A 24237-nucleotide genomic window follows, 5' to 3' on the forward strand; every position below is an offset into this window, starting at 1 on the left:
CCCCCAGTGAAAGCCTGAAACTGAATAGTACCAAACTCTACACATATTATGTTTTTTCCTATACATACATACCTATGATAAAGTTTAATTTATAAGTTAGGCACAGCAAGAGAATAACAATAATATAATAGAACTATAACGATATACTGTAATAACAATTATGTTAATGTTGTCTTTCTCAAAATATTATACTGTACTCACTTTTTCTGGTGATGATGTGAGATGATAAAATGCCTACGCGAGAAGATGAATTGAGGTGAATGACATAGGTATTATGACACAGAATTAGGTTGCTGTTGACCTACTGACCTATCGATGAATAACCAGGAGGAGGACCATGGGCTTCTGACTTGTAACTGAAACTGGGGAAAGTGAAACTGTGGATAAGGGCAACCCTGGGTAACCAAGAAGGGGTAAAAGCTACAAACCTGTGTAGGGATGGAAACTGTCTAAAACTGAAACTAAAATTAGTTACTCATATTACATTTACTTATTCATTTACTCATTCATTAAATTTTTATTGAGGAACTACTTCATGCCAGACATAATGGAACATACAGAGAAGTCAAAGCAGGCAGTTTCATTATTTGTAATAAGCACAGTTGCAGGGTCATGATGGGTAGGATGGGGGCAGTATAAGATACAGTGGAAGCACACAGAAGTGGCTACCAATCCATAATTAATGGGCTGAGGAAGGCTTTCAGGAGGAAGTGACATCTAAACTGAGATGAAAGGATGAGTAGGAGTTAGCTAGATGAAAGAGATAATGAGGGAAGGGGGATTAGAAAGAAATAGTGTTCCAAACTAAGGCAAAAAGATGTACAAAGGCCAGAAGACTGAAGGCAGTGAAAGATGAAGCTATAGAGGTAAGCCCAGGCCAAGATACGATTAGAATTTACTCTGAAAGCAAAGGGGAAGGATTTTAAGTTGGGAAGTGACAAAATCCAAGTCAAATTATTGAAATATCACTTTGGTAAAGAAAGGAAATAGATATGGTAGGGGAAGGGGTCAGGATGGTTGTAGGGAAACCAGTTAAGTCAGTGCAGGTAAGTAATGTCAGTGACTTAAATCAGGATATCGGAATTTAAGGAGAGAGAAAGTAGGTGGAATTGAGAGATACTTAGGAAGTAGAATATACAGGACTCAGTGGCTGATCACATAGGAGAATAAAGCTAAGAGAATGTCTCATTCCATGTTTTAGGCTTATTGGTGCCATTTGTTGAAGTAGGAAACTCAACAGGAAGAGTTTGTGGGTAGTAGCTGGAAGTGAGGTAAAAGATTATTATTTCAGTTTGGAACATAACATCTAAATAGCTTTGGGACATTCAAGCACAGATGGATAATAACTGGCAAGATATTCAGCTCTGAAACTTAAGAGGAAGATTTGAGCTTGAGACACAAATTTGGAGGGCATAAGTAAAAGATGGTAATGGGGATGATTAAGATTGCCAGGTGGGGGCGGAATCTTAGACTGGCAGATAATCTAAAAGTGGATCTAAAGATGCAAATGAACATCACTATTTGCAAGGCTGAGGGAAGAGAAGCCATATCAAAATGACTGAAAAAGAAAATCTATAGAAGAAGAAAACCAGGAGAAATATTATAATCAAAGATAATGGAAGAAGGTTTTGTAAAAAGCATCATGAAATGCTACCAAGTGTCAAATAAGACAAGAATTGAAGTTTCCACTATATTTATCAGTAAGTTCTCTTCAATGATCTTGGTTGATTAGTGGTAGTCGAAGATTTGTCCTAAACCTTACAGCTGTTAGAATAATTAACTTCTTAATGAATTCTCTCCTAAATCTGAAACTCAAAATTGTAAACAACCAAGTTAGTTCCTTAATAAGTAACTTAGAAAAGTGGAATCTTATTTCAATAATTACTGCTTCCAAGTCCAAGGACAGTTGTGGTGAAAAAATAGATACCAAAGGTGCTAACTCAGAAGAGCTCAGCAACCCTTTAATCTTAAGCCTTGAACCCTCACCAACCTCAGGAACCATAATATTGGGAAGAAAAATTTTTTTCTTTTTGAAGACTTCTGGCTTCATTTTATACTACTTTGGCATGGGTTGTATTTATTTTCAAAATGGCTTGTTTTGTTTTTATTTTCTTGGCAAGTTTTATTGTGAGCTTTCTAATTATGAAGCAAAATTTCTTTTTTTCACCATGCTTTATATGATAGTATTTAAAATCGATGTGAATTATTATGTCAAAAAACTCATTAAAGAAGTAATTCGCCTTCCTGAGCAATTTTTCCATCTTTTGTAGTTATCTTTATTAAAAAATTATACTTGGAAAAATTAATTATATAATCATTTATATATTCAAATATATCTGAATACTTTCTGTGTACCAGGTACCATTCTGGATGTTGGGTATACAATAATGAACAATACAAAGTCTATTTCAATTCGGTTAGGGTTGAGTTTTTCAATAGCAACTGTTATTTTTAAAAATGAAAAAAAAAATCCACAAGTTTCCAGAATACAGGCTTCTGATCTAAATTTAAATTTAGCTAAAGAGCACCTAATTGCCACCTATTGTGTTTTGAAGAACACAGCACTGGTGAGCTAAAGACACAGAGTGAATAAAAACAAAAAACAAAAACTAGATTTTGAACTCACTTCTTTGATTTATGAGCTCTGTGATTTGGGAAAACTATTTGGCCCTATTTCCAGAGGGTAGTAGTGATTGTGGCTAACCCAGTTTCAGAGCCAAAAGAAAGCTGAGGTTGTCTGAGGCCATCAGAGTGATACACGTACCCAAAAAGGGCAGGACAATTATGGGTGATGACTAGAAGGTTCTCTCACGAGGGAGAGTGGGGAGTGAAATCAGAGTTGGGGATCAATGGTAACAACTTTGTTTTGGGGACCCTTCTGCTTAAGTCATATTCCACACGAGTAAAGCAAAGAATGACAAAATAAAAAGAATGTGTACATGGTGTACGTGTACATTGACTGCAAGCTCCATTTTAGCATGATCTCGTGAAGCTATTTAGTTGAGAAACTCCTAATCTCAGTATCTTTAGTAAAATCTTTTTCTCTCTGGCTGTTGACATTTCTCAAAGAACTGTTTTCCAATGTCCTGACCTGAGAACAAGTTGCCAGAGTTCTAGGAGCTGAAGGCGGAAAGTCTACTAGTATTCTCAATATTTGGCATTCATTTAGCTCCCTTGTTTGCAGGAAACCAGAATTTCCCTCAGCCAGACCTAGTGTCTCCCAGGGTAGTGATGGCTTCTCTTAAAAATAAATACACAAACAAACAAACAAACCTCTCATCTTCTACCAGAGTAAAGGAGGGGCAGCTGGCTGTTTACACAGAACTGAATAATGATCTAGGAGGGCAATCCAACTGCATCTTCAGGGGACTTTCAACCAATCCTCGTTTATTGTTTTACAACCCCCACCCCCACCAAATCTCCTGTTTTCAGAGATTACTTGATGTCCCCAATCCCTGAGTCTTTTGCAGTTCCGCAAATTGGGCTGCTTCAAGGCTTTTACAACATCAGTTAGGAAAAGGCAGTCTTGAGTCTGCTAAATAAAGTCATCCACCATCAGCTTTCCAGTATCCAAAATGTCATTGCCCTTGTCTCCTCTCCTGTTTTGCCTGTGGGTTTCTACATTAAAAAAAAAAAAAAAAAAAAAAAAAATCCTTTACTTTTGTTTTACTGGGGTTTTGTGTGGTAGCTGAGGTTCAATGTCCATATTCAATCTGTTCACTTTAACCAGAAGTCACTCTACCTACTTCTCTCATCTCCCACCATCTTTCTACCCTACATCTGGCAACACAGAAATATTTTTTAATTTTCAAAAACACAGGCCCTTTCTGTACTCTTTTTTCTGCTAACAAATTCCTCTATCTGGAATACACTCCCTTTCATTTCTTGTCCAATAAATGCCTTCTGTGACCATGTCCTTCCCACTCAAAATCCAGTAATCCCATAATAGCATTCAGAGTTTTACACAAATCTCTATCAGTGCATATCTCACTATATTATATTTACCTGTAAGATTTTCCTTCTGGATTGTGAACTCCTTAAGAACCAGGATATCTTAATTACTTCAGTATGAAGTGTACCTCCATATCTAGTGTAGAGACTATTATATAGTAGAAATCAGTAAATGGAGGAAGAAAAGAGAGGAAAGAAGTAAAAAACTTACCCTGATTAAGTAAGATGTATTCTACTCATTAATATATTCTTAATGTATCAGTCTGTTTGGGGCTGCTGTAACAAAATACCACAGACTGAGTGGTTTATACAGTGGAAATTTAGGTGGCTGGAAGTTCAAGATCAGGATGCCAGCATGGTCAGCTGAGGGCCCTCTTCTAGGTTATAGACTTCTTATATTCTTTTTTTTTTTTTAAAGATTTTATTTATTTATTTGACAGAGAGAGATCACAAGTAGATGGAGAGGCAGGCAGAGAGAGAGAGAGATAGGGAAGCAGGCTCCCTGCTGAGCAGAGAGCCCCATGCGGGACTCGATCCCAGGACCCTGAGATCATGACCCGAGCTGAAGGCAGCGGCTTAACCCACTGAGCCACCCAGGCGCCCCGACTTTTTATATTCTTACATGGTGGAAAGGACAAAGGGAATCACCTTAGGTGTTTGGTTTCCAACATATGAATCTGGGAGAACATATTCAAACCACAGCACTTAACAAAATCCCCAAATCTGCTACCTCGTACATATGAACAGTGCATGAATGTCCTTAAAAATTTCTAGATTGCTTTTCCACTTTCAGCCATGCTAGTGAGTGGAGCTGCCACCATGTCCACCCACCTACAAGGTACAGTCATGGGGAACTGCTCCAGCTTCCAGATCAAAAGAAACAGATTTACAGCACTGAGCCCAGTAATCTGAAGGCTGGCAACTCCTTCTGCTACACAGGCTGATTCACTATAAGACTGTGGGCCCATGGCCAAGGGCAAAGGTGTAGTGGTAGTCATGAAGTAGAAATCTCAGTGAAAACCTGCCACCTCCTACATGCAGGCCACCATAAACAAGAATGCCTGGGCCACACTAAGCAGCATCATGCACGTGATCTGCAGGAACAAGTACAACCCAGTTCTGCACATGGATGCCATTCACAGAGCCAGCACCATTCTGTACAGCCAGAAGCCTACAATGGTGAAGAAGCAGAATCATCCCACCAAGAGCTCCTGGGCACCTGCCCTCTACCTCCAAAGCAATAAAAATGTTAACCACCTCAAAAAAAAAAAAAAAAATTCTAGATTTAGTCAATCTGATGGGGCAGTTTGGGTTTCTCATATTTCTCAACTCCTATGTGGTTTCCTATATTATTCTGAGTCAACCTAAGAATCCCAATATAAGAATCTACCCAGCAACAAAGGAAATATTATGAAAACATTTTCTTGGTGTCTGGAATTCTCAGCCTCAACAAAATCTGGAGATTAGATGTTTGAAGGCTCTCTTTAGTAAGGCAGGATCCTTGTTTACTTTCTGAGATACTACCATGAGCTGAAGTCACACTTAGCCCAATGTTTAGTAGCTTGCTTTTCGCTTTTTTTTTTTCATAGTAAGACTTTCTCAACGCAAACAAAGTCACTGATCTGTATTCGAGCACAAGTTCCTTATCATGTCACAGACTAGCACTTTGAACAGTACTGTTTTAGACCACTTCACTATCTCCTCCTTGTATCTTCTTTTCCACACTTTCCATCTTCCTGTTTCTCTTTGCTCCACTGTGTAACTGCTTCACGTATATATTCCAGTTCACTAGAATTCTCTCTTTCTCTGTATCTAGACTGCTGTTTAACCTATCCTTTGAGTTGTTTGTAATTATGTATTTCTTTGTTTACTTATTTAATACCAATACATTTCAAACATATGTCAAAGTTGAAAGAATTTTATACTGAACACCTGTGTATTTACCCCTGAATTGTACCATGAACAGTTTACTAGGCTTGCTTTATTATTTATCTATCCATTAATCCATATTATTTTTAGTGCATTTCAAAGTAAATAGCAGATATCAATTACTATGAAATTATTGGATCATAGGATAGATATATGCTTAGTTTTATCAGAATCTTTCAGACTTTTTTCTGGTGTGACTGTACCAGTTTAAATTATCAACAATAAAGTATGAGATTTCCAATTACTTTACAACATTGCCAACATTTGGCATTGTTAGTCTAATCTCAGCATATGGGTGGGTTATACAGTAGTATCTCACAGTGATTTTCATTTGCATTTCTCTGATGACTAATGATCCTGAGACCATCTTCATGTGGTTACTGAGCATTCACGTATTATTTTGTGAAGTATCTGCTGAAATTTTCCATTTTTAAAAATTGGTTTGTTCAGCTTAAGTTGTAGAGTTCTTTATATAAACACAATACCAGTTCTTTGCCACATATATATTTTGGGAAAATTTTTTCCCAGTTTTGCCTATTCATTTTCATAATGGGGTCTTTTGAAGATCATAAGTTTTAATTTTGATGTAGTATAATGATCACTTTTTTCCTTTTGGTTATCACTTTCTGTGATCTAAGAAACTGTTGCCCATTCCTAAGTCATGAAACTATTTCATATTTTCCCCTAAAAGCTTTATGGTTTCATATTTTATGTTTAGATTTATACTCTATACCTCAAAGTTATCCTTGTGTTTTATGTGAAATAGAGGTTCAGATTCATTTTTCTCCATATGGATATTCAGTTATTTCAATACAATTTTTGGAAAAAATTTCCCTTTCCCTATTGGGTTTTTCTGGGTTTTTCAAAAATCCTGTAAATGTGGGTCTATTTCTGGGTGCTCTTTCCACTAATTTATTTGCTGATGCTTATGTCAGTACCACACTGTCTTGATTATTGTGGGTTGATAATAAATCTTGAAATCAGGTAGTATAAGTCATCCAATTTTATTCTTTTTCAATATTTTTGACCATTCTAAATCCTCTGCATTTCCATATACGTCCTACAATCCACCTATCAATCTCCATAGAAAAGTCTACTGCAATTCGGATTGGGATTGCATTCAACCTACAGATCAATTTGCCGAGAACAGACACCTTAACAATACTGAGTCTTCCACATCCTCTGAATTTTTATTTTAAGTGATTATACAAACTCAGCTGGCCATTTTTGTTAGTTTCTTGGTTATTGGCTTATTTTGTACTCAATCTTTTATTTATTTAAATATTTTAATTATATATTCAAATTGGATAATTGCAAAATATTTTTGAGAGTGCAAATCTGTTGTTGCTTGTTTCTGTTGACATTAATTCATACTGGCTCACTTCCTTGGTATTTGGTCATTTTTAAATAGTAAGTGCTTATTTTATTAAATTTAATCTGTGGGAACCCTGACTGCCTAAACTGGAGCTGCATTCTTCCAGGAAGGATTTACAATTGATTCTTTTAGAGGAAAGGGTGAGGGGCATGTCACTATTGCATAGGGATTATTTTTTTCCTCTTTTAATGTCCCAGCCTAACGCAAAACTCTCAAGTTCAAACAGCTCTCTTTATAGAGGACAATGCCTAATTGTGCTCACAATTTTGGTTTTCCCTATTTGTCCTTTTCCTGAGAGCAGACGAAGGGCCTATTAGAAATTTCCTTTTCTTATTAGAAAAAACAATGTGCCAAAATCACTATTTTTCTTTTTACTGTTTTTCTTAGATCTATTCTTACTACATTAGTCAGAAGGTTCTTCTAGCATGCAGTTGTTTATGATGCTGAAAATGGAGGACTTCACTAGTTTTTTTTTTTTTTTAAAGATTTTATTTATTTGAGAGAGAAAGAATGAGAGAGAGACAGAGAGCATGAAAGGGGGAAGGTCAAAGGGAAAAGCAGACTCCCCGTGGAGCAGGGAGCCCAATGCGGGACTCGATCCCAGAACTCCAGGACCATGACCTGAGCCAAAGGCAGTCGCTTAACCCACTGAGCCACCCAGGCGCCCCTTCATTAGTCTTTACAATTATAATTTATTGTTAAAAAAATTTTAGCTGTGGGATGCCTGGGTGGCTCTGTGGGTTAAGATCTGCTTTTGGCTCAGATCATGATCTCAGGGTGCTGGAATTGAGTCCTGCAATGGGCTCCTTGCTCACTGGGGAGCCTGGCTGTTCCCTTGCTTGTGTGCTCTCTCTTTCTAATAAAAAATAAAATTCTTTACAAAATTTTAGTTACGATCCTGACATCATGTATCTGCTAAAGTTTTAATCATGTCTCTGCTAAAAATGAAAAGAGTTAAGGCCATGATATTTTTGGAGAGATTTATAATAATCTCAGTTATAAAAACACCCAAAATATGATTAATTATTTGAAATGAGATGATACATAGGAATACTCTATAACCTCTACAAACCAGTCCTTTAAAAAATAACCTTGGCATTGAAAGAACCTAATAAATAAAATAGTCCCCTACAGTACTCAGGTTCCACTTAATTTTCCCTTGAGGACAGGGAAGGACAGAATAACTTTAAAATCACGAAAAGCAAAAATTGCTAAAGTTTTTGAATCGCTAGCTAAAAATTAGTTCATTTAGTTAAGGTTTCTTTCTTAAAATACCAACACAGATGTTTGGCCTGCCTTGAAACTCTATGCTTTTGTAAAAAATGTTCAGAATGTCACGTTAAATCCCCACAAGTAACATTGTTGCAACAAGAATATAAATACTAACAAATCCCAAGTTAGTAATAAATAACCCATTAAAATAAAAATATCACATGTGAGCCCATTTATAACTGAGAAGAGCCTCTCTATAATGTTAAACAATAGCGTGTGCTGGAATAAAGACAGGATCCATTTTTATGTACTTATGAAATACTGAATGAAAAAATATTAAGTGCCTTGGCCGAGGTGTATTTGAAAGCAGAAACAAATCCATGCCTTTTGCTCTCCAGAAATATGATTATTCAAATGAAAAAGAAAAATATTTGTAGCCTGAGGGTACCTGGCTCTTCTATAAATGACTAATCGGTGTACGCTACAGCTAAGTTTAAAGAAACCTTAAAACTTAATTCCTAAGTTAATAAATAGCACAAAAAGTATTAACGGAAAAAAAGCTTCCTAGAATAATTTTTGTAGTTTTATCAGCAATCATAGGGTTTCAAGAAATTACCGAACTTTAGGGCTTCTAGAAACCTTCACCTGTTAATCAAATTTCTTTGTTCTCCATAATTATAGTATCAAAGTAATGGCAGCAAAGTAACAAAAGACAAGGCTTTATTCAGGACAAATTTATTGTTTTATTCTTCTCATAAGGGTGCTCAATGATTTCCTTCCTACAAAAAGAAGATCTTTTTTTTAATGTATAAAATGTATGCTTATGTTTTATACAATTTAACTACATGTGTGTGTGTGCCTAATCCATCTACCAGAAGTAACTACTGTTGAGGATTTACTGTAAATATCCTTCTAAATTTTTAGTACGTTATAATACACACATGTAATTTTAGGTAAAAAATAGAATCATATCATATGTACTTTATGTAACTTCCCTTATGCCTACCCAGTAATACGTAAGTTTTTCCATATGGGCACATATTATAGATCTATGACTTTTTATGTTGTAGCTGAGCGTTATTCCAAATAGTTGTACATAATTAAATTAATCAATATCCAAATGGTGAACATTTAGGTTGCTTTTAATTGTTGCTATTATTATAAACTATTATAGCTAGTAAATTATACTTTAAAGTAAAAAATGTCTTCCAATAAAGGTGAATCATCTCCTATCTTGTCAGTATGCTTAAACAAACTACAAAGTGCTTATTATAAGACTGCATTTTTGATGCTAGATTTTAAGTCAGAATTTCGGAGAAAGATATCCTTCAAAATGCATTTGAAGAGAAAAATATACCCTACAAAACACCCTAATAGCAGTACCCTAAGACCTGAAGGTTTCTAAGTTGCAAGGTTATAAAGAACAAAGACACAATGAATACTCATACACCTAGTTTAAGAAATAGAGTATTAGCATTACCACTGAAGATCTCTACGTTCATCGACCCTTCCTCTCTGTCCCACTGAGGGTAATTTTTTTCAATATTTTCTTTATTATTCCCTTAATTTCCTTTTTTCTAGTTTTATTGAGGTACAATTGAGAAATAAAATTGTAGTGTGTAATGTGATGATTTTGTGTGTGTGTATATATATATGTATGTATATATAAAAGAAAAGCAAGGCTATATATATAGCCTTGCTTTTCTTTTCCTTTTTCAAGATTTTATTTATTTACTTGACAGACAGCGAGAGAGGGTACATAAGCAGTGGGAGTGGGAGAGAGAGAAGCAGGCTTCCTACCAAGCAGGGAACCCAACGTGGGGCTCCATTCTAGGACCCTGGGATTATGACTTAGGCCAAAGACACATGCCCAACAATTGAGTCACCCAGGCACCCTTGCCTTGCTTTTCTTTATGGTTTTACCATATATATTATATTCCTAAATTACATATTTCTAAATAATGTATTACATGCTTTAAATTTTATACCAATGGAACCATATTATAAATGGATTGTTCTTTTATTTTTGTGCAAAACTATCTTCTTTAAAATTCATTGTTCCTTATAGCTACAATTTGTTTTCTCTACTAAAAAATATTCTAATACAAAAAGATACCACAGGGGCGGGGCGCCTGGGTGGCTCAGTGGGTTAAAGCCTCTGCCTTCAGCTCAGGTCGTGATCCCAGGGTCCTGGGATCGAGACCCGCATCGGGCTCTCTGCTCAGCGGGGAGCCTGTTTCCCTCTCTCTCTGCCTGCCTCTCTGTCTACTTGTGATCTCTGTCAAATAAATAAATAAAATCTTAAAAAATAAATAAATAAAAAGATACCACAATTTATTCATTCTATTGCTGGTTGACATATTAGTTGTTTTGTTTTCTGCTATTTTAAACAATGCTCCTATGAACATTTTTGTGCATGTCCCTTGGTATATGGGTAAGAACTCATCTAAGAGTGGAATCAGTGAGTCATTGAATATATTCCTAATTTAAATGTAGTCAAATTTATCACTCTTTTAAGATCAGCACTATTTGTGACTTGTTTAACAAATCTATCCCTTCCCCAAAGTCAAGGATATCTCCTTTAAAGATTGTTTGAAAAACTGTAGAGATTGGCTTTTCATATGTAAGTCTTTAGTCCACATGAAACTGTTTTTTAGTGTATAGTGTGGTATACATACACCAGTGAGGTATCTGTAGATTTTCTGTGTACATGGTCACCTCACTGTCCCAGCACTAATTATTGAATTTTTTATCCTCTTGTCATTGATCTGAAATGACAATTCTGTCATAAGTCACATTCTCATATATGTGTACCTCTGTGTATTATCTATAGTTTATAAACTGTCGCATATTCTGTTCTTTTGGTCAATCTCTTTATGATTGTGCCAAAACCACACTGTCTGAATTACCAAAGTCTTAAAACTAAAATTAAAATTAAAAATTGTTTTAAGTTTTATTGAGGTATAATTGATAAATAAAATGGTAAAATATTTCAAGTAGACATGGTGGTGATTTCATATATGCATACACTGTGAAAGGACTCCCGTATATATCTGTTTTGTTGTTGTCATTGGTTGGTGCAAATATTTAAGTTCTACTCTCTTAGCAAATTTCAAGTACATAATACAGTTTTATCAACTACAGTCACCACATTTTAAATTAGATCCTCAGGCCTTAGCCACCAAATAGCTAAAAGTGTGCCCCTTTTACCAACTTTTACTTATTTCCCCCACCCCTCAAGCCATGGCAACCATTTCTTTACTCTCTGTTTCTAAGAGTTTGACTTTTTTTTTTTTTTTTTTAAAGATTCTACATATCTGTGATACCACGCAGTATTTATTTAGTTTTCTCTGTCTGGCTTATTTCACTTATCATGATGCCTTCAGCATCTCCATGTTATTGCAAATGGCAACACTTCCTTCTTTCTCAAGGTTTAATACTTTCACTGCTTATATATAACACATCTTCTTTTCCTATTCATCTGCTGGTAAACGCTTAGGTTGTTTTCATATCTTGGCTATTGTTAAAAATGCTGCGGTGAACACGGGTGTGTAGATACCTTTTCAATATCCTGCTTTCCTTTCGATAAGCTCAGAAGTGGGACTGTTGGATCCTATGCTTGTTCTGGATTTAATTTTGTTTTTTCATAGTGGTTGTATCAATTTACATTCCTACCAACAGTGCAGAAGGGTTCCCTTTCTTCCACATCCTTCCCCACACTTATCTTATATCTTTTTGATAACAGTCATTCTAACAAATGTGAGGTGGTATCTCATGGTGATTTTGATTTATACTTCCCTGATGATTAGTGATGCTGAATACATTTTCAGGTACCTTTTGGCCATTTGTATCTTATTTATTTATTTGTCTTCTTTTAAACTAATTTTTTATATCTAACAGGACCAATTCCCAACTTTGTTGTTGTTTTAGGAGGGCGTTGGTAATTCTTAGGCTTTTGCTCTTCTAGCTGGGATTCTGATAGAAATTGCATTGCCTCTATTGATTATTTTGGGGAGAACTGATATCTTCGTAATATTGAGTTTTCTAACCCATGGACATGGTATATCTTTCCATTTAATTAGGCCTTTTTTCACCCGTAAACTTTATTATTAATTATACCTAGTGATTCTCATTTTCTAATCTAACAGAATTTAACATGTATTTTGCTTACTTTCTCTAGAGTCCCACAGATAGGCTTTGAATTCTTTTTTTTTTTTTTTTAATTTATTTGACAGTCAGAGATCACAAGTAGGCAGAGAGGCAGGCAGAGAGAGGGAAGGGGGAAGCAGGCTCCCCGCCAAGCAGAGAGCCCGAAGCGGGGCTTGATCCCAGGACCCTGAGATCATGACCTGAGCTGAAGGCAGAGGCTTTAACCCACTGAGCCACCCAGGCGTCCCTAGGCTTTGAATTCTTAACATTTAATTATATTCTTCTCCTTGTGCAAAAAGTTTGAGAAATAATATTTGTATCACCTGTAAAGAACATGATGCCAATGTCATAAAATAACTAACATGTGAGACAGGATGGGGAAATCAGATTATTTGCTTCTCCTAAACTGCCTTCACTATTTTTTTTTTAAAGGTTTTATTTATTTGACAGAGAGAGATCACAAGTAGGCAGAGAGGGAAACAGAGATAGAAAGAGGAGGAAGCAGGCTCCCTGCCAAGCAGAGAGCCCAATGCGGAACTCGATCCCAGAACCCTGAGATCATGACCTGAATGGAAGGCAGAGGCTTAACCCACTGAGACACCCAGGCGCCCCTGCCTTCATTATTTTGTTGGAAGTTTATTTCTGTAAGATTTTGCGTGTGTGTGTGTGTGTGTGTGTGTATGCCAAGTAGAAGTATTTTTTGACCTTTTATGCATGGTGCTTACCAAATACTTAAGTAATTCATTTATAACTTGAATTATCCATCACTCATTATCCTTTATCTTAATAGTACAAATAAAAACTGACTGAAATGAATAATTAAGTAATTATTAAATAATTTAACATTAAGTAACATAAAACTGAATGTTTTGAAGATGACCTTTCATTTTTCATTTTCAGAAAGTTTGCTTAGAGAACAAAATAACCCAGCTTTTTTTTTTTTTTTTTAAGATTTTACTTATTTTATTTGAGAGAGAGAGCACAAAGGGAGAGTGAGAGGGAAAAGCAGACTCCCCGCTAAGCAGAGAGCCTAACTCAGGGCTCAAGCCCAGGACCCTGAGATCATGACCTGAGCCAAAGCAGACGCTTAACTGACTGAGTCACCCAGGCTTCCCTACCCTAGTATTTTTCAAGAGAAAACAATGGTAGTATGAAAAACTCAATACTTATGTCAACTAATAAATAAGTATTTCTGACAGAAATCGTATGGATATTGGCTCTTCATCCTATTCACCGTGGAAGACTCAAGGACGTGACATATCAGTAACCACAGAATCTCCTGGAAAAATAAAAAGTATTCTCAAATATTAGGAATAATCTGAAAGAACTGAAAATTACCTGTAGTGTACAGTTCATCATCCTTATTATATAGTCAAACTGTTGATGGTCTAATATAGCCCGGTTTTGCTGGACATGTAAACCCAGCTCATCGGTGAGACACTGTCTTGCTGCCTTTCCTTTAAGGGCTCTCAGTGCAGCTGGAAGGGTCTAGGGCAAGAGAAGCATAAGTGAACAAAAGATATCAATGGAAAGAAACAACATTTAATCACACTAAAAATTCAAGTGCACCTTATAAACCATGTAACAAAGATATTAGAATTAAACTTCCAGAAAAGAGTTGATTTGCTATTAAGAACAATTATAAAATAATAGATGGGTGTATAGTTATTTTTATTTGTAAGTCAGTATGAAAAATAAGTAGAACTGATTTATGTAATAAGTTAAAAAACATTAACTTCACTTAATAAAAAAACTCAACAAAACTTCGGTTACCAAAACACTCATGACATTTAGATACTTTCTTTCAATAACTGGCCACATCTCTGTGGCAAAAATAGAAGGAAAAATTAAAATGACAAGAAACACAGGTGATTTCATACTTTTAAACTGGTAAGTTATTTAATCACTAGTCAGTTTTAATTTACGATTAGAAAATTCTACATCTCCTCTCCTCATTTCAATATCATAGTGAAGAAGGGAAAAGGACTCAGATCAACAAATAGAAATATCTAGATTTACGCATTAAAATTCTTTCACTTTATCACCCAGAAGAATGTCTCTCCCAGTTCACCATTTAGCGCTTAGTTAATGTACTTTATTTAAAATAATAATAGGCTTATTTAACTTTGAAAACCTAAAAAAATACAGAATAAAAAGTAAGAAGGAAGAGAAGAAGTCTGACAGCAGGAGGGCATAATATTGTTATAGGCAGGTATAAGAAACAAGATGTAAAACCTGAAAGCAAGAAAAGCAGAAGTAAGTCTATTACAACACTTCAAGCATAAAAGAAAATGGAATCCAAAAAAAAGTCAAAACCTAAAAAGGCTTGCTTGGGTCATTTACTATAAGGGTAAAAATGTTACTCTTTTCATGCTTTAGACTCTTGTTCAGAGCTATAATGAGTCACTAAGATTACATTATGTTTAATACATTTCTTTCTTTTTAAAAAAATTTTATTAACATATAATGTATTATTTGCTGCAGAGGTACAGGTCTGTGAATCATCAGTCTTACACAATTCACAGCACTCACCATAACACCTACCCTCCCCAATGTCCATAACCCAGCCACCCCATCCCGCCCCCCATACTTCCCAGCAACCCTCAGTTTGTTTTCTGAGATTAAGAGTCTCTTATGGTTTATCTCCCTCCCCAGTCCCATCTTGTTTCATTTTTTCCCTCTGTACTCCCCACGACCCCTGACCCTGCCTCTCAAATTCCTCATATCAGAGAGATCATACAATAATTGTCATTCTCTGGTTGACTTACTTCGCTTAGCATAATACCCTCTAGTTTTTTCCTGACTTGTTAATTTTAGCCATTCTGACTGGTGTGAGGCGGTATATCACTGTGGTTTTGATTTGTATTTCCCTGATTGTTTAACACAGTTTTTTAAAGAAGGCAAGAAAATGTGCTTTAATGAGGCATATTTAAGTTGAATATCACTGTTTTTATAATTCATTTCTTATTCTGACTAGATTATTAGCAATAAATAAAATTATATTCAAATTGTTAAATTTCTAAGAAATATGTCTAAATAGGATTTAAAGAACAATGTTTAAAAGTTTAAGGAAAAAAATCGCTAACAATATTTCTCTGGTAGCCATATAACTAGGCATGGCAAAGATTTTAAATCTCAGACACAATTCATTTAAAATGATCAAAACAATGAAAAGAGATGGAATTAGAGGAGAGGTTATTTGGCAAACTAAACATGTAAATCTGAAAGGGAAATGATGAATGCTTACTTGGGAAAGAAAGCATTTTATTACCTTTTCAGTCTCCAATGTTTTATTTTCAAATATGAATGAGATGCAGTTTCTAACAACTTCCAATCTCTGTGCACTGTTGAAAACTGTTGTCACCTTATCCATTATCGAAACTAGCAGAGGAATATAAAGACAACACAAGTTAAAATTCTTTGGCAATTACAAAAGCAAAGGGAATATTAATGTTTACAGTTTATATAGCTGTAACTATCTGCATGACCAACATTTAGAATTTATTCTTTTCCCTGGTTACATGGCACTGAAGGTATTCCATTTCATTACTTTTTGAAATGTCAGGCTAGTCAATGGCTCATTGAGGATAATTGCACGGATAGATTCCAATGATAAACTGAACTCTTCAGCAAATTAATTCATATCGCACAGTAAAACTGTATTAAGCAAGAGTAAACATCCACTTTTAACTTTAATTGTGAACAAACTGATAAATGTTTGGGGTACAGTATCATGACAAAAGTAGCTAATACTTACATGTGAGAAGACTACTAACAAAAAAAGAAACTGGTATTTCTAAAACATTACCAAAGAAAAACCACATATCACAAAAAATCACATTCTACAAATTAGAGTACAGGTACTCAATAGTGTTTGAGAAAGCACTATACAAAAAGAGAAATGATTATGGCTCAAGAATTACTATATAAACTTGGGAGTGTTTTTTTAGTCCTATAAACTATGTACCAGTCACATTTACCATAAGATCGAATAATTCTAGTCTAATACACAGGCTAATATATTTATAGGTCTGATTCTGCTTTTTTTTTTTTTTTAAAGATTTTATTTATTTATGAGAGAGAGAGAGAGAGCGAGCACAGGCAGACAGAATGGCAGGCAGAGGCAGAGGGAGAAGCAGGCTCCCTGCAGAGCAAGGAGCCCGATGCGGGACTCGATCCCAGGACGCTGGGATCATGACCTGAGCCGAAGGCAGCTGCTCAACCAACTGAGCCACCCAGGCGTCCCTGATTCTGCTTTTTAAGACCCCTTATAATTTTATGCCTGCTCTTGGAATCTAAAGACATAATCCCTTCACTCCCCCTCATACCTAAGAAGAAAGAGTATCATATCTTACTTATTAACATCCTTTTCACTTCATCAATACAAAATCTTATATCCTTCTAATCATTTTTAAAACTTTCTAATTTTGAACAATTTTAAGCTCACAAAAAGTTACAAAATAGTACGGATTCATGTACTCATCACTTTAGCTTCCCCCAATGGTGACATCTTACCTAACTATAGTGCTTTATCAGAATCAGGAAATCAATTGGCACCATATAATTAATTAGACAACAGAACACCAATTTTACCAGTTTTCTTTTAATCATTTTTAATCATGCAACACAGATATTCTGCATGACCATGATAGTTAATAGATTATTTCACATGACTCTTCTATATGAAATGCTCATTTTTAATTGTGTGCTCTGGGGCTTCTCACACAGGTAGGTCAGTGGAATAGACTGAAATAGAAATCGATCTATATTTAGAATAGGAAACCTCTTAGAGTCTCCAAATAACACCACATACTTTATCGAGCAACATCTTTAACCTGTGTTTATAAACTTTTTTAAAAAAGATTTTATTCATTTGATAGAGTGAGAGTGAGAGAGAGAACACAAGCAGGGGGAATGTGAGAGGGAGAAGCAGGATTCCCACAGAGCCTGATATGGGGCTCGATCCCAGGACCCTGTGATCATGACCTGAGCCGAAGGCAGATGCCTAACGACTGAGCCACCCAGAAGCCCTAACATGTGTTTATAAACTTTTAATTCTAAAATCTCTTCAGCAGTGTTTTAAATTTTCTTTAGGGCAAGCTATTAAAAAAAATAAAACCTTTTCTGGTAATAAGTCTTTACTTTTTTGAGAGTTATTTGAGAGTATGACTTAGTTCACTCCCAGAAGAAAGTTCTTCACTTGGAGTTACTGATATTTCAGATTGGCCAAATCCCCAGCTGTGGCATTCTAATACTCACTTTCTAACATCTGATGACAACTCTGTTTTATGAGTACTTGACTTCCTAGGGCTTCCCTTCTAAGGTTTTAGCCTTCCAGTGCTAGTTCCACCCAATCATCATTACTCTGGCTCCTCTGAGGAATGGGTGGAAATTAAGTAACCTCTCAAAATGTGAATGCCTCATAAGGTGACAGAGCAATTTTACACTCATATTAAATGAGTAAAATGTAAAATGGAACATTTATACCTTTTAATTTTAGTACAAAGAAAATCCTGATTCTGATCAACCAAAATGAACCAGAAAGTTGGACAGAGGTTCCTGTATTCATTCATTCATTCATTCATTCATTCATTCAAGTTTTACATGCAGGGCTAAATACTTTGTCATGTGTACCTCTCTCACTGATTACAGTGAGATATTCTATCTACATGTATCTAAAGAAAGAGTTCAGAAAAAAAACAAAGAATTCGATGTGGATTGAAAATGAGGAAAGTAAAGAGATTATATAAAGATAATATTAAGAATTAAGGTGACAATTCAAGCAAATTGAATTTTAAACAAACTTTTCATCTGTTCATGTGGGTATTTAAAGAAAGTACTCAACTAGCTTATGAGTATTAAAATTACCTAACTCCTTCAAAAGATAGCTATTTACCCTAACATGTCTACCTTATCCATCCTTTTTTCTATGTCAAAGTCCAATCATCATTTAAGTAAAAGCTATTAATTCTTAGAATAATAATGGCAAGTTAACATTACTATGTAAATATACAATGACTATACTATTAACCATTGAAAATAAAATTATACTCACTTCTAGGTATGATGGGGCAGTTTGTAGCAAACTAAAATTCCTACCAAAAATAATTACAGAAGTCAGATAAAATGCAAAAGGATCTACTTAAAAATATTAGATTGCTACAGAAGCACAAGGACTGGAGGACCTAAAATTTCAGAGAAGGAAAAAGAAGCTAGAGAGGTGAGTTAACACACACACATCTAGTTTTTCCCTAGGAGATTTGCTAATTTTGGGTACAGACAGAAGGCTGAGAATCCAGGCTTGATTCTGGCAGATGGCGAGGCTGACCTGCAAAGTTTCTGGTGAAAGCTGAACTGGCAAAAGTAGATGTGTGTGAATGGCCCCTAGGTAAACCACTAAAGGAACAATAAATAAATGTATAAACAAGTTAACAGAGATAAATTATGGAATAAGAAAAATAGTTTATTAATCCAATAGAAAGCAAGAAAGCAGGGGGAAACATAAAACAGGAAAATTAAATAGAAAAAAAAACCACCCAGTAAATAACAATAAAGCCATTAATATACCAGTAATTATATTTATGTAAATATTCATAATGCTATTAAATAATATAAGAAGTATAGTAAGATAGACTGGTTAAAAAAATATATGCTGTTTATAAGAGGCATTCATAAAATATAAGGCCCTAGAAAGTTTGAAAATAAAAGGATAAAAAACATAAACCATACAAACACTAAGCAAAGGAAATCTGGTATAGCTATATAAATATCAAAGTATACTTTAAGGCAAGAAGCATTATTAGAGACAAAGAGGAATATTTCATAATGACAAAAAGAATAATCACTGGGATGCTATAATATTTACAAATATATTTGCATCCAATATATCATCCTCAAAATATATGGAGAAAAATACGGATAGAATGAAAATGAGAAATAGGCAATTCTACTACTATCACAGGAGACTTGAACACATCTCCCTCAATAGCTGAAGAAGGAAGAAAAGATAAAAATCAGTAAAGAAAACCCATAAAATGGGAAAAAATAACTGCAAATTATATTCTCTGATAAGGGACTTGTATACAAAATATATACAGAACTCTTATGAATCAATAATAAAAAGACAAGTAGCCCAATTAAAAATGAACAAAGGATCTAAATACACATTTCTCCAAGGAGATATAAAAATGATAAATAAGTACATGAAAAGTTGTTCTAGAACATTAGATGCATATGGAGAAATCAGAATGCCCAAACATTGCTGGTGGGAATGTAAACTGGTGCACATATTTTGGAAAACTGTTTGGCAGTTCCTCTAAACATTAAATATAGTCTTACCATATGACCCAGCAATTTCCACCTAGGTATATACCTGAGAAAATTAAAAACATGTATCCATACAAAAACTTACACATGAATGCTCACAGCAGCATTCTTAGTAGTAGCCAAAAAGGAGAAACAACCCAATGATCCACCAACTGGTGAATGGGTAACAAAACGTAAATACACACACACACACGCACATACATATCCATACAGTAGGATATTATTCAGCCATAAAAAGCAATGGGGGACTAATTCATGCCACATAGATGAACCCTGAAAATATTATGCTAGAGATAGTCCAAGATGGCAGAGGAGTAGGAGACCTTAGTTTCCTCTGGTCCTAGGAATTCAGCTAGATAGCTATCATATCATTCTGAACCCTGTGAACACTCAACCAGAGATCTAAGAAAAGAATAGTTGCAACTCTACAAATAGAAAATCAACCACTTTCTGCAACGTAGGAAGAGCAAAGAAGTAAATCCAAGGGGATACATCAGAAGATAAGCTGTGGGGGGAAGAAGCCTCTATAAACCGGCACCAGAAAGTGATACACCATCAGAACCAGAAGTGGGATGTAATCCTTGCTGGGACAGTGTGGTCTCAGGATCCCCGGGATCACAGGCAGACTGGGAGTGCCCGAATGCATTGGAGTTCCCAGGCATTGGAACAGGTAAATTGGCAGCAATCAGAGAGCCCAGGAATGGGCTCTCAGGTTGGAGTTACCATATATCATGAACCATAGCGTGGCTGGGTAACAGAGAATGGGGCCCAGAGAATGGCAGAACAGCACCAAGACCCCATTTCTTCCCCTGGGAGGAGTGGCATGGGTGCACACTGCAGGAGTCTACAGGGTTTTGAGGTGCAAAACGGGGTCACATGCCTGAGCTAGAAACACATGGTTACAGGCTGGGTAAGCATGGAGTACAGAGGGAGACCAGGGAGACAGAAGTGACTGACTGCTTTTCACTGAGGGCACTGAGGAGTGGGGCCGCCAAGCTTTTGGCTCCAGGATTGCTGATTAGGAGGTCGCCATTTTAATTCTCATCCTCTAAAGTGGCACAGAAAGCCTTCATGGAACAAAAGCCACACAGAGCAACAAGAGCCCCTTACTTAGACTGGCCACCTGGCAAGAGCAGTGCAATTCCACTGGGGACAAAGACACTTGAGAATCAACACAACATGGCTCTCCCCAAGAAGATCCACAAGAACATACAGCTAAGACGAAGTTTGCCAATCACAGAGAACTGCAAAACTCTAGCACTAGGGGAAAACAGTATAAGAATTCGTGGGGTTTTTTTCCCCATGATTTTTTAGTCTTTCAATTTTAATTTTTATTCTTTCCTTTTTCAACCAATTTCTTGTTTTATCAACTTTTTAAATTTTTTTTTAAATTTTCATTTTTATAATTACATTCTATCCTTCTAGTGTATTTAATTTTATATATATGTTATATATATTATATATCATACATATGTATATATACAAATGTATCATATATATTAATTCCATATATACATAAATGTATGTGTGTATAAACACACACACACATTTTTTTCCTTTCTTTATAATTCTGGGATGCAGTTTCTTCTCACAGACCAAAATACACCCAGAATCTGTCTGATCACCTGTCTGATCATATTCTCTCTTTTTCTTCTTTTTTTTGGTTTAAGTCTTATTTTAATTTTCATCTTCACAGTTACATTTTATCTTTTCAATGTATTTAATTTTATTTCTGCATATATATGTTTTCCTTTCTTTACAATTTTGAGATGTAGTTTCTTCTAACAAACCAACCAAAATACAATCAGGATATCATGTATTGCTCTGTTCTGTTCACCTGTTCATATTCCTTCTTTTTGTTTTTTGTCTTTTAATTTTCATTTTTACAGTTACACTCTATCCTTCCATTGTATTTAATTTTATTTTTATACATATATAAGTTTTTCTTTCTTTATAATTTTGGGATCTAGTTTTCTTTTTTTTTTTTTTTTTTTTTTTTAAAGATTTTTGTTTATTTATTTGACAGAGAGAGATCACAAGTAGGCAGAGAGGCAGGCAGAGAGAGGAAGGGCGGGGGGAAGCAGGCTCCCCGCTGAGCAGAGAGCCCGATGCGGGACTCGATCCCAGGACCCTGAGATCATGACCTGAGCCGAAGGCAGCGGCCCAACCCACTGAGCCACCCAGGCGCCCGGGATCTAGTTTTCTAACACACCAAAATACACACAGCATCCAGGGTACTGCTCTGTTCTGTTCACCTGTCTGGTTGTATTTCTTTTCTTTTTTTTAAATTCTTTTTTCCAGTTTAATTATTTTCCAGTTTCAGGTCTCTTCTGATTTGTTTAATGTATATTGTTGCCATTTTAGTATTTTATTCTCTCATCCATCTATTCATCTCTGGACAGAATGACAAGACAGAAAAACTCACCTCAAAAAAGAATTAGAGTACAGTACATACAGATTGCCAGGGACCTAATCAGTATGGATATAAATAAGATGTCAGAACTAGAGCTCAGAATAACAATTATAAAGATACAGCTGGGCTTGAAATAGCATAGAAGACACAAGAGAATTCCTTTTTGGAGAAATAAAAGAACTAAAATCTAATGAAGTCAAAATTTAAAAAGCTATTAATGAGGTACAATAAAAAATGGAGGCTCTAACTGTAGGAAAAATGAGGCATAGGAGAGAATTAGGGATATAGAAAACAGAATGATGGAGAATAAAGAAGCTGAGAAAAAGGGTAAACAACTACTGGATCATGAAGGGAGGATTCAAAAAGATAAGTGATACCATGAAGTAAAACAACATTAGAATAACTGGGATCCCAGAAGAAGAGGAAAGAGAAAGGGGTGGGGGCAGGCAGAAGGTATACTAAAGCAAATTATAGCAGAGAACTTCCCTAATTTGGGGAAGGAAACAGGCATTCAAGTCCAAGAGGTACAAGAACCCCCCTCAAAATCAATAAAAATAGGACAACACCCTCACATATAATAGTGGAACTTGTAAATCTTAGAGACAAAGATAAAATCCTGAAAGCCGCTTGGGACCAGAGGTCCATAACCTACAGGAGTAGAAACATTAGACTGGCAGCAGACCTAGCCACAGAGACCTGGTAGGTCAGAAATGACTGGCATGATATATTCAGAGTGCTAAATGAGAAAAATATGTAGCCAAGAATACTTTATCCAGCTAGGATGTCATTCAGTATAGTAGAGATGAAAAGCTTCCAGAACAAACATAAACTAAAAGAATTTGTGATTACTAAACCAACCCTGCAAGAAATATTAAAAGGGATCCTTTAAGTGAAGAGAGAGCCCCAAAATAACAGAGACCAGAAAGGAATACAGACAATATACAGAAACAGTGACTTAACAGGTAATAAAATGGCACTAAATTCATTATCTTTCAAGAGTTACTCTGAATGTAAACAGGCTGAAGGCCCTAATCAGATTAGATAAAAAAGCAAGACACATTGAAATGCTGTCTGCAAGGGACTCATTTTAGGTCCAAAAACACCTCCAGGTCAAAAGTACAGAGGTGGAAAATAATTTTTCATGCTAATGGACATCAAAAGAAAGCTGGGGTGGCAATATTAGATTTTAAATGAAAGACTGTAATAAGAGATGAGGAAGGACACTATATTATAATTAAAATGTCTATCCAACAAGATCTAAAAATTCTAAGTATTTATGCCCCTAATACGGGAACAGCCAGTTATATAAGCTTTGTTATTAATTGAATAACAAAATCAAAGAAGTACACTGATAATACAGCAAGAGTAGGGGAGTTTAACACCCCACTCACTGCAATCAACAGATCATCTAAGTAGAAGATCAACAGGGAAACAAGGGCTTTGAATGACACATTGGACTAGATGGATTTCACAGATATATTCAGAGCATTCCATCCTAAAGCAACAGAATACACATTCTTCTCAAGTGCACATGGAACATTCTTCAGAATAGATCATATACTGGGTTACAAATCAGATCTCAACTAGCACCAAGAGACTGGGATTATTCCCTTTGTATTTTCAGACCACAATGCTTTGAAACTGGAATTGAATCAAAAGAGGAAATTTGGAAAGAACTCACATACATGGAGACTAAAAGGCATCCTACTAAAGAACAAATGGGTCAACCAGTTAATTAAAGAGGAATATAAAAATTCACGGAAACAAATGAAAATGAAAACACAACCATTCAAAATCTTTGGGATGCAGCAAAGGCAGTCCTAAGAGGCAACTATATAGCAATACAAACCTTTCTGAAAAAAACAAGGAAGGTCTCAAATAT

The 24237-nt window shown here is 35.5% G+C and overlaps 1 protein-coding gene and 1 pseudogene across 2 annotated transcripts in view; one reads left to right on the forward strand and one right to left on the reverse strand.

The window, feature by feature from the left end:
* Positions 1–24237, reverse strand: part of SBF2 (SET binding factor 2) — a 485581-nt gene that overhangs the window by 157883 nt on the left and 303461 nt on the right. For both annotated transcript variants that reach the window (XM_032853454.1, XM_032853455.1), the window contains exons 15-16: positions 15888–15997; positions 13955–14104 (exon numbers count right to left, since the gene is read on the reverse strand). In XM_032853454.1, coding sequence (XP_032709345.1) covers positions 13955–14104; positions 15888–15997 — 260 coding nt within the window. The remainder of the gene's footprint in view (positions 1–13954; positions 14105–15887; positions 15998–24237) is intronic.
* Positions 4771–7696, forward strand: LOC116865237 (annotated as a pseudogene).

Source organism: Lontra canadensis, unplaced genomic scaffold (genome assembly GCF_010015895.1).
Source record: "Lontra canadensis isolate GAN:19392208 unplaced genomic scaffold, GSC_riverotter_1.0 scaffold7, whole genome shotgun sequence".
In the NCBI taxonomy this organism is placed as follows: domain Eukaryota; kingdom Metazoa; phylum Chordata; class Mammalia; order Carnivora; family Mustelidae; genus Lontra; species Lontra canadensis.